The sequence below is a fragment of the Lissotriton helveticus genome, chromosome 10, assembly GCF_964261635.1.
Source record: "Lissotriton helveticus chromosome 10, aLisHel1.1, whole genome shotgun sequence".
NCBI lineage: Eukaryota > Metazoa > Chordata > Amphibia > Caudata > Salamandridae > Lissotriton > Lissotriton helveticus.
The window spans coordinates 718,705,894-718,720,158 of NC_136071.1; the positions used below are offsets into that span (position 1 = coordinate 718,705,894).

Here is a 14,265-nt window from a genome sequence, read left to right on the forward strand (position 1 = left end):
ACAGAGAAGGCAAGTCCTTTCACACGGCTGCGAGCGGCTCCCGCGGAGCGGGGGCCGCAAGCCGTTTTGAAGTGCAGGAAGGAGGGGGCGGGAAGAGGACCCAGCTGCAGCGGAGATGATATCGCTGTGCAAGCTGGTCCTCGCAGTCCCGGCCGCGGTGAAGCACAGTTCCTGATTTCGCCCTCAGTCAGTGTTCAGCTGATTATATCCCCGAGGCAGTGAAAATGGAGATTCCGCTTTTCCTGGTCCGGTTTTAAGATGAGCACAAAGGAGGCACAGAGAAGGCAAGTCCTTTCACACGGCTGCGAGCGGCACCCGCGGAGCGGGGGCCGCAAGCCGTTTTGAAGTGCAGGAAGGAGGGGGCGGGAAGAGGACCCAGCTGCAGCGGAGATGATATCGCTGTGCAAGCTGGTCCTCGCAGTCCCGGCCGCGGTGAAGCACAGTTCCTGATTTCGCCCTCAGTCAGTGTTCAGCTGATTATATCCCCGAGGCAGTGAAAATGGAGATTCCGCTTTTCCTGGTCCGGTTTTAAGATGAGCACAAAGGAGGCACAGAGAAGGCAAGTCCTTCACACGGCTGCGAGCGGCACCATGTTTTCTTTCTTTTTGTGTATAGTTTCATATGTGTGCAAAAGAAAAAAAGAAATAACCATTGCAGGATCTTATCAAGGTCAGAAAGGCAAGCCTGGTGGCTTTGCCAGCACCTATTTTAAATAGGTCAGGCACAATATCTAGTAATTCAATGTTTTGGTTGAATGTTTCCAATGATGCTTATTGAAGGGGGTCTAGAATCTGGTGTCCTCATACACATTACCAGTATTATGTTATGGGTGGTATGCTCCCATTGGGCCAACCATGGTTGCTGCCTGTTATACATGAGGGTCTCTAGTTGGCAGCTGCTTGCACCCTGTTTAAGTAGGGACTCTTATTCTTCTCAGGGTAAGGTGATTTCACAGTCAAGATAACCCCTGCTCACCCCTTGGTAGTTTGTCTCTGAGATAAACCAGATTGCTCGTGATAATGTGCAAAGCATTTGTACATAAACACACAGTAACACAGTGAAAACACTACAAATGGACACCACTCCAGTTTAGAAAAATACCCAATCTTTATCTGAATAAAGCAATACCAAAATGACAATAGTCCAACATATACAAGCAAAGTTATCGCTTTTAAAAGGTTCAAAATAGTTTAGTTCATAGTAAACTACGCAATAAAAAGTGACGCATTCAAAGTACCAGGGATGCGTCAAAATCAAACGACAAAAACAGACGCAGGGAGACTGAGGCTTAGAAACAAAGCGATGCGTCTGTCCTTACTCTCAGGGAAGGTGGTGGGTGGATTCCTTACTGCTAGAGGAGTTGATGCATCAATTCCTTACTGCGGTGCAGAGGAGGTGATGCGTCGTTAACTTACTGTCAGGGAAGGTGATGTTGATTCCCTTCTGCAAGAGGAGGTGATAGGTTGAGTATCTGAAAGAGACAATTAGTTATACATTCCTTACCTGTAGAATTACACCCCTGGCGTCCGACTGGATCTGGAGAATTTTTTTGTCAGCTGGTCCCCCGGCGCGCCGAAAGGTGGAGTCTGTGGACTCCGCGTTAGTGGTTGGCGTCGTGGTCGCTGGAATGACGTTGCGGTATCTACCTAGACGCTGCCCTTGCGCGTTTACGTCAGTTCTTTCTTTTTCCACACCTGCCAGCGCAGATCCAGAGAGAGCGGTACCTCTAGTCACTCTTGACTAACTTTTTTGCGATTTTTGTTGACACCGTTTTTGAGTCTATTGACTCCTGGCACATGCAGGCATGTCCCGTCGTCCTCGGCCCGGCTTCAAGGCTTGCAACACCTGTCTCAAGCTGATGTTGGTTACGGACCCGCACCGCATATGCCTGTGGTGTCTGGAGCGCAACCATGATCCCAAGTTGTGCTCAGACTGCTTACCATGAATCCGAAGTCCCGAAAGCTTCTCGAGGCCCAGCAGTCTGCTCCGTGCCGGTCGAGGTCACGGTCGCGGAGTCACCACCAATCGTCATTGAAGTATTTATTCGCACTCCTCAGGTAAGCTGAAGCACAAGAAGAAGTCGAAGAAGCATCATCGCTCTTCGACTTCGCCCCTTCCGTCGGCTGACTCAACGAGGGATGTGGGTGGTGCTCGTCCTGCGACTCCGCGTGAGGAGCCTGAAGGGTCGACTCCGCGTTTCCCTCCCATTCTGGGACCCGGAGCGATCCCTGCCCAGCTTCAGAGTTTCTACGAAGCAATGCATGCCATCTTTGGGCAGCCCGGCTCCGCCAGTGCGCCTTCGGGCCCCACATACTCAGCTGTGGCCCCTGGGTCTTAGACGCCGGCGGCTCCGGCCCTGGCACCGCAGGGTCCCCTTGGATCCAGGCCTGGACCTGGATCGGTGCCGGTCGACCTTATAACACCTCCCCTGGCACCGATCCCACTGCCACCTCGTCCACACCCGACACCTTGTGTCCTCAGCCAGCGTCAACCCTGGCCTCCACCCTGACGTGGACACGGAGCCGGACCGTCGTCGATCGATGCCGGATCCGGCGCCGAGCTGTTTACCAACGAGGCTCCATGTTCAGCGTTTGTAGCTCTTTCCTTCAGGCTCATTTGGTTACTTTTCAACTCTGGAAGCACCAGAAGAAACTTGACTTTGTGGTGGTTTCTCTTTCTTCAGATTGATTTTCAGCAGACCCCAGCCTTTTCTGATGCTTCACCATCCGGGCCTCAGGCCCGCTTGGGGGCTTCATGCCCCTTGCCTCAAAGACTTTGTCACCAAGAATGCGTTAGTAAGTAGAACATTTATAAAGTGCGCAAATGCCGAGGCGTCTTGGTGCTGAGGAGTGTAACAAGTGCTGTTAGGCAAACCATGGGGCTTATTTGGGGGGAAATAGCAAGGTTTTTATCATTTTCCTAAACTGGAGCCTATTTGGTCGGAACCTGATGTTGGTCGGCAGAATATTCCATAGTCGAGCGGCTAGATGGGATAGGCTCCTGCCTCTCCATCTTACTTTCCGAATTTTAGGAACCTGGACCAATCCAGTGTTGGCTGATCTGAGATTCCGTTTCAGGGAGTACCATAAAAATACTGGGTAGATGAAATCTATGACATTCCAGTACTGGCCAAGGGCACTCCAAATGTCCATGGACCGACCACCACCAGGTTTGCAATCTCTGCCTCCCCCTCAACCACAACACCACATGGGAGTCCTTTGGTACCGACATGAGTGGAGGTGGGCCCATCAGTGAATGCAGAGGCAGGAGTCCGATGACACCCCTACCTTTTCAAAGAACATGGCGTCAAGGCAGATAAGAGGAAGACGGCCCCTTGGGGGCACAGCTCGCCTGTCTGTAGTCCTGCCTTAGATGACCTTTTCCTCAGAATCTGGCAAATAAGAAGAGCAAGACAAAGGTGCTTCATAGACATGGGTAAAGACTCCAACTCAGGTCATCTCAACAGCCCAAAGTTAAGGGTGAGCACTGTCCCGAGTGGGTTGAGCATGGTGTCTTAGAAAGTCACTCAGGCAACCACTGCCCTGAAGCTATTGTCGACATCGATCCAAGCCTTCAAAGCTAATAGTGCTACTTTCCTTCAAGTGCCTAATCAGCGCATCCTTCGAGACCAAAGGTTCTACATGTCGCTTCAAAGCTTAGAGGCACTGAAGCCCGCTAAAGCACCAAACCCCACGTCGAGGCTGAAACCACGCTCCATATTGAAAACTCCATTGGTTCTGAATCAGCACTTCATGCTGAGAACCTATCTATGTTCGACTCGTGGAGGCAGAGCAACCCATCCACCAGCAGCTGCTGGAACAGCTGGTTGTGTGCCAGAAATGCCTGTTCATCCTGCTTCAGACAGGCAAGATTGCTTCGACTTCCATGACACCGGTACTGTTGGCTTTAGAGGCAGAGATAGCTCACTTTTATGGTGGAAACTGCTCTGGAGCCCCCCCATCTCCTAAGCTCAAGAGGCACAAGGACATGTGCACCAGCCCTCTCCCACCTCCACCACCCCTTCCTCCTTGTCCCACTCCACATCCTCATCCTTCCCTGCCCCCACCTCCGCCTCCACTGCACACTTACCCTCTTCGATACTCAGCAGAGGGTTCACCCCACTCATCTTACGGGGAAGGAAGTCAGTTTCACCCTGCCAACCCATACGATGCACCTTATGACCCGGTGCTTACACATGGCCCGTAGGATGACTACATTGATGATCCCCTGGGTGACACATAACCCAGATAGGTCCCCAGCAAGGCCCCCCCCCCCCAGAATACGCTACTTTCTACCACAGAGTCATTCAGAGGGCAGCCACTTATAAGGTGGATGTGCAAGTCCTCCAGGAAGACACAACTTGTTGATAGAGAGGCTATCTAGGGCCTGAGGCACAGTGCAGTTCCTCTCTATACTTAAGGGTAGTTACACCCCTGATCATCAATAAATGCAAACCCTCCCTTTTGATCCAGCCTGCGTATGTGGGCAAGTTTTCTGTGATTTCAAGGTGGTGCCCACTTTGTAAACATGTGAACGCCAAGGCCACAAGACATGCCCCCCATTACGATAAGGAGAGCAAAAGGATTGATGCCGCGGGGAAAAGAGGAGTGCTGCAGGCAGCTAGGCATTGGACGATTGCCAACTCTGGCATAATAAAGCAAACTCGGATTAGATGCAAGACATCCTCGAGCACCCCCTGAGGAGTACAGAAAGAGGGGAGAAGAATTGGTGGCAGAGAAGAAAAACATTTCCAATGCCACCATTTCTGTATCCTGGACGCTGCTAACATTGCGGCCCGTGGGTTTAACACCAGCATCCTGACGAAATGCCGCACCTATCCCTGTGTCTCTGGTCTAAAACCAGAAGGACAGCAACACCTGCTCACTTTCCTTTTCAATGGTTAATACCTCTTATGAAAGCAGGTTGATCAGATGCTCAAGAAGCTGAAGAACACAGACACCGCCAAGGCAATAGATGCCCTCCAAACATCCATTCTGATGGTGTAATTGCGTAGGTAATATTATAGGGCAGGTATCCAGACCACATCCCCAGACATCACTTTCTCTTATCAGAGATAGGAGCAGGCCCACCACGAACAGTATCCACTGTGTTACTCCATAGGGACTTAAAAAACCAATAACAGGGGTAGGGGCAAGGGAGGCTCTGCCATAGGGGCCTCCTCCTCCAAACAGTGTCTCTTCCAAACTAGACCTTTTCACCACCTCTGCCAAAGCAACTTTCCATACTTGGCCTCCAGGTATCCACACCCTCGGTCCTTGGGCAATGCAGTATGGATCAACTGGCAAGGGGTATTTGCCTTCTCTTTTCCGCCTCCCCGCTACTTCCACTGGTGGTGCCGAAGAAGCGGCAGACATTGCAACCCCTCATTCTAGTGGCTCCCACCTGGGCCAGGTAGCTGTGGTAGTCAGCCCTACTAGAGATGTAGATCAGCCCCTACAGGGTGGACCTTTTCACCTGGAACCATAACCCAATCAGGCACCCTGTTCCAAAGCAACTCAACTAGCGATCTAGTATCTGAGGTCTTAGAATTTGGTTACTTAGGGCCTTCCCCAGGAAAGAATGGACATCCTGCATGAGTCCCCTTGACCGAGCACATGGGCATGCTATGCTGCCAATTGGAAAAGGTTTGTCCATTGCAGAATCACCAGCAAGATAGACCCTCTAAGACCTGCTGTCCAAGACATCATCCACTACTTGCTCCACCTCCCGAAGACTGACCCAGCCTACACTTCAGTACTCCTCCACTTAGCGGCTATGGCTGCACTCATGCAAAATATTGGGAGAATTCATCCATTTACCTCATCCCTGTAATCAAGACGTTCACGTAAGGCATCAGAAGTTATTCCTCCCAGGACTCTGCCAGTGCCTGTGTGGAACCTTAATATTGTACTTCCAGGCTTATGAGTCCTCCATTGGAACCCTCACTTTCTTGCCCACTCCCGTACTTTCCTTTAATGTGGCCTTCCTTGGTGAAATAACCTCTTAACACCGTATTAGTGAGCTGCAGGTCTTTTCACTACAAGAACCCTTCATGCAAGTTTACAAGGACAGGGTAGTGCTCAACTTACACCCCTAGTTCTTTCCTTAGGTGGTTTCCCCATTGCACCTTAACCAGAAAGTAGAGCTCCAAGTGTTTTTCCCCAACCAGACTCTGTAGCGGAGAGAGCCCTCCATAGACATAAATTGCATTGCCATGTACTACATAGAGCGAACTATAGTTTTTTAGCAAGGTCGACCAACTATTTGTCACCTTTCCGACACCACTCAAGGGTCAGCCCATATCTAAGGTGGGGATTTGCTAGGTGGATAGTTAAGTGTATCCAGACTTGCTATCAGAAAGCCAAAGAGAACCCTCCCATTAACCCCTAGGGGATAGTCTTCTCATAAAAAACCTGCAACCATTGACTTTTTGGGGAACACCCCTCTAGCCCTTATTTGCAAGCCGCTACATGGTCAACTCCACACACGTTGATTAAGAATTATTGTGTGGCTGTTACCACCAGACTATAGACTGTGTCACTGGAACAAAGCCATACCTGGCCGATGAGACTTAACTAGGGTGAAACCAATTCTGGGTTGCTTGTGTTCCAGCTCAGGGAAAGTTTGGCCTGGCAATTTGGGCGGGACGTTCCCATTGGAGCAAGGTCAGGACTGATTTGCATATGGCTGGGTCCAAACTGAGGTGGCTTAGTGTGCAAAATAATAATGGGTTGGGATGCAGCCCTGGGTCATTATCAATGGTTGAGATTAGTTCAAGCCTTCCATCCATCACTTTTTTATATACTCTGGCCAACCATTCCCTGTTGTCTGGCTAGACGGTCCTAGAACTTATTCCATACATCTGCTTCCTCCACACACTAGCCACCTCTTATAGGAGGGCCCTGCTTTAAGCTCTATGCAGATAATGTTTATCTACACCAAAATATAAACCGAACAGAAAAAGTTACTTACCCTGTAAGAATCTGTTTGTAGTGTGTGTAGTGCTATAGATTTTCATGCGCCCACCCTCCTCCTCGAGTTGTGTGGCTGGCTCAAAACACAGATCTCTTCTTTCCTTAATTTATTATCTTCTTGTAATACACATGTGCATCAAGTAGCCTTTACTTACCACTCCATACTACTGTCACCCACTGTGTGAAAAACAAACTAACATTGAGGCGCTGGCCAAGTGCATTGCCAACTAAGGGAGAAGTCACTATACCTTGTGACCCAAAGAAAACCAACTTGCAAACAGCCAAGCCCACAACTAGATGGCAGGTGTATGATGAGCCTGTGAATCTACAGCACTACAGGTCACAAACAGATGATTTTAAACAATGTGGAGGCAGCACCAGATAGAAAGTCACAAATTGAAGCGTGAAAGTATTTTTGAAGTTTCTTTGACATTCAGGGGGGCCATAGTAAGCCAAAAATTGTCCCAATCGAAGAAATAGAATAACCAGATATTCCTGCCGTGCCTCGAAAAACGTCAAACAGATGATTGCTTACAGGGTATGTAATGTTTTCCTTCCTGAGTGATCTTGATATTTTTTGTTTATTTTTGATATTTGATTTATAGAAAAAGGTATAAATGAACATTACCAAAACAAATGGTAAAAAGAGTGATTTACATAATGTTAAGTAAAATTGATCTATTTAAGAACAATGTCCCTAAGAAACTTGTAAAACAGCTGAACATGTTTCAAAATGCTAAACAAAAAATATACCACGTTTGTTTTGCATTGAGGGATTTCAAAAGAGATCTTGATACTTCATATCTGGTGTCTTAATAGTTGGGTGTACATATTTGCGTTTGATAGGTTATGTATGACAAGTTATTTGAACGTGCAAGCAGCTCCAGATTAGAAACACATGTTAAGCACAAACAATGATTTCTATTACAAGGGCTTTCTTAAAGGGAAACTTTGCTCTAGATATTTATTTTAAAATGGGTTTTAAACACTTTTTGTTTGTGGCGTTAAATTTCGTGTGGGATCCTCCTTTGTTAGAATCTGGGAGAAGAGCTCATTGGTGAGGCTGGCAGTTTAAATGTAGAAAACCTTACATTTTCGATTCCGTTATTGATTAGCTGCTTTTTTAAAGTATTGTTCTTCTGGCAAATTCATTTATGTTGTTTTCACCCCAGTTGCTACCTCCGCCCTCTCCAAGCGCACAACGCCCATTGGGCTCAAAGGGCTTCCGCGCGCCTCACCACCTTCACGTGTGGCAGCCGGGCTTCCCGGGGACATACACCCGAGTACTTCACAGGTTTTTAAAAAGCCATTTACTTGCTTATGAGCCTTGGTTGTTTTTCACCCCTTCTTAGAGTTCCTGCATCTCCACTCTGCATATTGCTGGAAGAATCAGCCCCCCCCTGAAATGTGGCTCTAGTTGCGCCTCTGGCCCTCTCCATATGAGTTCTTATTCCGTCTTCTCAGAGTCCTACTCTGTACCTTGGGGAAACGTAAATTTACCATTCTGGGGTGAGATGTAGCAGCCTCCCTTGATCACGTCCGTATTTCTACTGGTGGGGCTGGATTGGAGTGTCACCAGCGGTTTAATACTGCCACCTTGTGGGGGAGCGGCAAACATTAATTTGGAGATCTGACGTCAAGGCATTATTTTCGAAGCCGCGTTTGTGCAAGAGGAACATGTGCTGCTAAACTAAGACAGTGTGGCATTTTACGTAAAAGAGCGTACAATTCAAGCTTTAATGACGTTTACCAGCTATACTCTCGGGTAGCTTACATGTACCACGAACAACCATGTAATCGATTACAAGATAGCTGAGTTTGTCTTTGGTCTCTGCTACATACATTTTTTTTCCACAAGAAAAAATATAAAAATATATACATATACACATGCCTACAGGGGGATTTCTGTCAGGGTCAGCCCGCTTAATCCATTCAAGTATCATTCACATTTTGTTTTTGTCCAGTGCAGTATACAGTTTGTGCTGTGTCAGCCCACCTCTGCCATTGGCTTTCTTGCACTGTGAGAGATGTCATGAGTCCTATTCACATGTGCATAGCCTCCTTAAAAGGTCTGCGCTTCAGTACGCCCCCGGGTGTGTCTGACCTGCTGGGACAATCCTTTATAAATATATTTGGATATTTAATATGTTTGCAAGTAAAAAAAAACATTAAAAAAAAAAACAAAGCTGGATACCAAAGCCGTACCTATTGTCTTTGCCAAAGCTTGTTTATAAATGCTTGTATGTGTTCTATGCTAAATGTACACTAGATCTTGATTATATGTTGGTGTTTGCCATTATGAATGCTAAACAATCATGGGAGAGGAGAGCATAAGAAAGATAACGTTCATTATTTTTGCAGGTGTGTGCGCGCGCGCGCGCGCACATGAAGTCTGAGCTTATGGAAAAAAAAGATTAATTCCGTAGCAACAGTTATACAAGCGGTCAGTTAGACTGTTACTCGTGGATACCGTTTTAGCCAATTTCGTGCAGTTATAATTTTCTCTATCATTTTATACTCCTTCCTAGGAATTGTATCCCGCGTTTTGCATTCACAATGGAGGATCGGACTTGGAGCGCCTCCCCACTGCCAGCACCTGCATGAACTTGCTGAAACTTCCCGAGTTTTATGATGAAAACGTGATGCGGGGTAAACTCCTGTACGCTATCGAGTGTGCTGCCGGATTCGAGCTTAGCTGAGAGGACGCAGCGCCGACGAACTAACCTGTGCCTAACCCAAAAGCATCGCACTGAAGCAAACGATTGGCGCCCGCCTGTAGGTTTTAACAGATCTACCACATACTATTTTTCTCAGAAACGCTATACATCTCATTGTTTTAAAACCATAACTCGTCAACTGGCTGTTAATCATCTTTCATCCATGCTGCTTACTTTGAACTCAAAATAATGAATTGTACGTGCAGTATACTGCCTGTTTGGGGGGATTTTACCAAGAAAGAGCACATTTTGTGAACAGCCGCGACTCTGTAATAACCAAAGACAAAGAATTGTATTCCTGCTGTTTGGATGTTAATATGCCAACAATCTGGCAATAAAGGCGAAGTGCAGCACGTGGTTCAATGGAATACAATAGGAGAAATCCTGGCCTAAGTGTTTTTTTAGAAGGGAAAAGTTTTCTCAGACATTAAAGAATTAGGAAGTTAATTGCATTTTCACATCAGTCCTGGCGTGGTGACATTGTTTACAGGCATTCGTTTTTGCAATTGGTAATAAACAGATCAGTATCACAATCTATACTATCAAGGTATAATTTCACTCTATCTTAATTGTTACTTTTTACAATATTTTTTATGACATTGGGTTGGCATGCTAATTTTGAAATTACAAACTGTTGTGCATTTGGCCACGTCACAATCAGTGGGACACACGTTTGACAAGGATGTGAATGTAAATGCTTTCTTTGTTTTGTTTGTCTCTTTTCTGTGCCTGTACAGTTTTTTTTGTATGTATCGGATTCCTTTGGCATATAGTAAGTACAGTTATGAATTTCAAAACAGATAAACAAAAGCATCTATTAAATATTATTTCAAACAATGTTGTCAGATATTCTTTATGTTGCACACATTGAGTTAACCATGAACCAAAATACAATCATTTCATTTAGGTCCGCTATTTCCTGGTGATCCAGAGCCTCCAACCAAAATATATCACGGCTGCATTCGCTGACACTTTATTGCTCTTCTGTTGCTCTTTAAAAAGTTTTGCACTGAAACAAATTAACAAATGTACTTTGCGAATAAGGAGTCGAGAACGCAAAGAAGCTGTGTTTTTTTAAATACCATTTGGGCTGCCGGGTTGCAGCAGTACAGAAATGAAGCAAGTAGATGTTGTTCTGTTTAAATGCTTTATTGGTAGGTCTTTATGAAGCTGAAATCTAGCCACAATGCAGCAAATAACCATACAGCATGAGTATACAACAATAATTGCTCCTACGGTGTATTTTGATACAGACATAGCTGAGTCTTAAAACATAAGATACATACTTGGTAACTAAAATGTGGTTTAAAATGATTGCATCAAAAATTGAATATGCTACAGAGAAGAGTGATCTCAGGTTTTATATGTCACTCCCCCACTCTGTGGAGCTCTCAGTGATAAGTGCTCCTGTAGGTCAAAGTTGGTAGTTCTGACTCGTGTTGTCCAGCATACGTACTACTAGAGTAGACCACAGGTTCACTCTTGTTGCGGTTAATTTTGAGGTACAACAGGCCTTCTTAAATTTCGAGCAATACTACACAAACATTTGTAGGAACAACGGAGGAGTAGTATTCATGATTAATACTACTCAATTATCCTCCAGTGTTAGTATATTGGATCTGATGTGTACCAGTGATGTATACTTCTGATCCAATAGATCGCCTGATTTATCAGTGAATCCATATCTTTTCTAAGAGCCACACAACATTCCTCACCTCAAGATCGATCCGACTATATTGAATTTATCTCAAAATCTCAAAGCTTGGTGGATGGTTTACTGACATTAGACCCCCTTGTATGAAACTCCCCCCTGCATAGTGCACCACTATGTGGTACACTGTGCAGAGAGGTTGGAGAGACCCTTATTGGTTTACAGAGGTAACAGGTGATCCAAGCTCTGGTGTGCAAAGTGCACCTTACGATCAGGGGCAAACACCTCGGAGGGGCTGGTGCAGGACAGCTGGGCCACTCACCAAGTGGGTCTCAGAGATACTGACGTGCCTAGGCAGGTGCTTGGTCCAGAGGCAGGGGGAGTCTGGCTTGGACTCTTGTGGTCGGACTTGGGTAGCAGGGCGTCCGGTACCCAGGGTGTTGGCGCTGCTCACCTCCGGAAGATCCAGGTGCCTCCAAACTTGGTGAGGAGGCAGAGTTGATCCTTCAGAGCTGCAGTACCTTCTCGTGGACAGTTGCAGCGTTGGTGGGGTGCTTCAAGTTGAGAGATAAGACTCTGCGGTTTCGGTGCCTGTGATGCAGGGGAGTAGCTCCTCGACTCTAAGGGAGTTCTTAGGCAATTTGACAAAGTGCTGGAGAGCCCTTGGGGTTTGTAGCGGTCACTCAGTGGCAGGACGCGACAGTGTTCCTCGATTGTTGAGTCTTTAGACTGCAGGCAGGGTTTTATGCCGAAATCAAGTCCAGGTTCTCTGTTTTTGGGGTTAGATGCTCTTTGTCCTAGGTCTTGTGTCCGTCAAATCTGAAATTCAAGGTTCAGGGGTGCCACCTAAATACTAAATTTAGGGGCATTAAAGGGAGTGTCAGGTAGCAGCCAGTGGTCTACTTAGAGGGTGTAGTCACCCTAAAGGTAGATACTCACTTGCGTGGGGAGTGGGCATGACCCTGACAGTTTATTTTCCCCATCTTCAAGATGGTGGAAAGTGAACTGGGTGTCCACATCACCTGTCCCGCCTTAGTCAACCTGCACCACCCCTAAGGTTCTCCTCCTCATATAACAAATGTTCCTGCCTGTCTTCCTGCCGGAAGTGGGGACAGGACGGGGGATGCCATCAGCTGCTAGCAGGAGAGGCGTTGGTTGGAGTTCAAAGGCGGCATCGCCTTAGAAGCTTCCCGCTCTGGAAAGCTGTTCCCGCCTGAAGGAGGTGTGAAATGCAAAAAGAACAATTGATGGACAGAATGCAGAACAATGTTATACGTTCACCCAAGTACAGAGATCTGGGCCTAAATCCATTGTTTTGATTTGCTCCCCATGCCATTGCAGTTTGAACCCAGTCATATGCAAATCAGTCTTGACCCTGCGCCCAATGGGAACAGTCCAGCCCGAACTGCCAGGCCAAGTTCTACCTGGACTGGAAACAAGCATCCTAGGACATGTTTCGGGCTTTCTGATAGATACATCTGCCGTGTGGATTCCTCACCTTGTGAATACCCCCTGCGTCAGCAACATTCGGAAATTCTTTTTTCGTAGCCTCGCGCCGACGTGGACTCCTGACGTCATAGAGACACGACCTCGCTCGCGACTCCGCTGACGTCACCGACGCCTATAATAGGCCCACGCCGGCGTGATGACATCAGTTCCCTTTTTTCCGCGTCGTCGACGCTAACGGTTATCGGGAATCTCTGTAGCCAACGGATACTTTGTTGCCTATATTATTACCTTTTTCTGCTTCTCTGTATCCTGTTTATTCGACAATGTCTTCTAAAAAGACCGGCTTTAAGCCATGCAGAGAATGTGGCAAAATGATGTCCATCACCGACCCTCACAGCGACTGCATCTGGTGCTTGAGCTCGGACCATGATGTGGATGACTGCTCTTCGTGTAAGAAGATGAACCCGAAGGCCCTGAGAGAAAGAGAGGCGAAGCTGCTGGTGGCTAAGATGAAAGCTGGAAAGGAGAAGTCGTCGAGGTCTCGTTCTCGAAGGGCGAGGTCGAAGTCGAGATCGAGGTCGAGGTCTGGATCTCGAGGAAGGTCGTCTTCGAAGTCGGCTTCTGATCGTGTTTCAAAAAAGAGGAAACATAAGAAGAGGAGACATGAGTCCCGACGTCGTTCTGGTAAGGAGTCGGGATCGAGGTCGAGGTCACCGAAGAAGGTACGTTCGAAGGTGGTGACCGTTGATGTTTCGGATCCAGAACCTGAAGGTGAGGCCTCCCCTTCTGAGTCACGGGCGCCGTTTCCGTCTCCGTCTCCGGCTCCGGCGCCGTCCCCGGCCCGAGATGAGGGGGAGCTTCGTGAGGATGGGGGTTCCGCGCCCTTAGGTGAGCCGAATCCGAACGCTCCTCAGGACAGGCCTGAAGGTTTTCATCCACCATTTCCTGCCCCAGGCCAGGACCCTTCTGCGTTTCTCAACGTGATGTACGGAGTCTTTTTGAGGGCGTGGTACCCCTATGGTGCACCTTCGGGTCCCATGGGTCCTTTAGCTTTTAGCTTAGGAGTCCCTCACTCCTACCCTCCGGCTCCGTTTATGCCTTACATGCCGGCTCCGACGCCGCCGTGGCATTTTCCGGCTCCACCGAAGCCGTCGACGCCGGTTCCGGCTTCGCCTGCTCCGAGTCGTCCTCGAACACATCCCTCTGAGCCTTCGGGTTCGATCCCGACGTCGATTCCGAATCCGTCGGAGCCGGTGGTGGATCCGATGGCAAAACGAGTCAAGATGAGATCCAGAAGAGAGGCTCAACGCCTTCTGGATGAAAGGAGGTTTTTGGATTCACAATCTGACGTTGAAGAGGGTGAATTGGATGAAGATGCTTTTGAGGATTTGGCAGACGCAGGAAGCCTGGATTTCTCTCCAGAGTGGGAGTTACCCTCAGGTTCTAGCACTCCTTCTAAGGACGTTCAACCCTA

General features: G+C 47.6%; 1 protein-coding gene across 5 annotated transcripts in view; it reads left to right on the forward strand.

Annotated features, from left to right (window-relative positions):
- The window catches only part of UBE3C (ubiquitin protein ligase E3C), a 1,115,457-nt gene extending 1,104,932 nt beyond the window's left edge, over positions 1–10,525 (forward strand). For all 5 annotated transcript variants that reach the window (XM_078663264.1, XM_078663263.1, XM_078663265.1 and 2 more), the window contains exon 24: positions 9,503–10,525. In XM_078663264.1, coding sequence (XP_078519390.1) covers positions 9,503–9,673 — 171 coding nt within the window. In that variant the 3' untranslated portion in view covers positions 9,674–10,525. The remainder of the gene's footprint in view (positions 1–9,502) is intronic.
- The last annotated feature ends 3,740 nt before the right edge of the window (positions 10,526–14,265 follow it).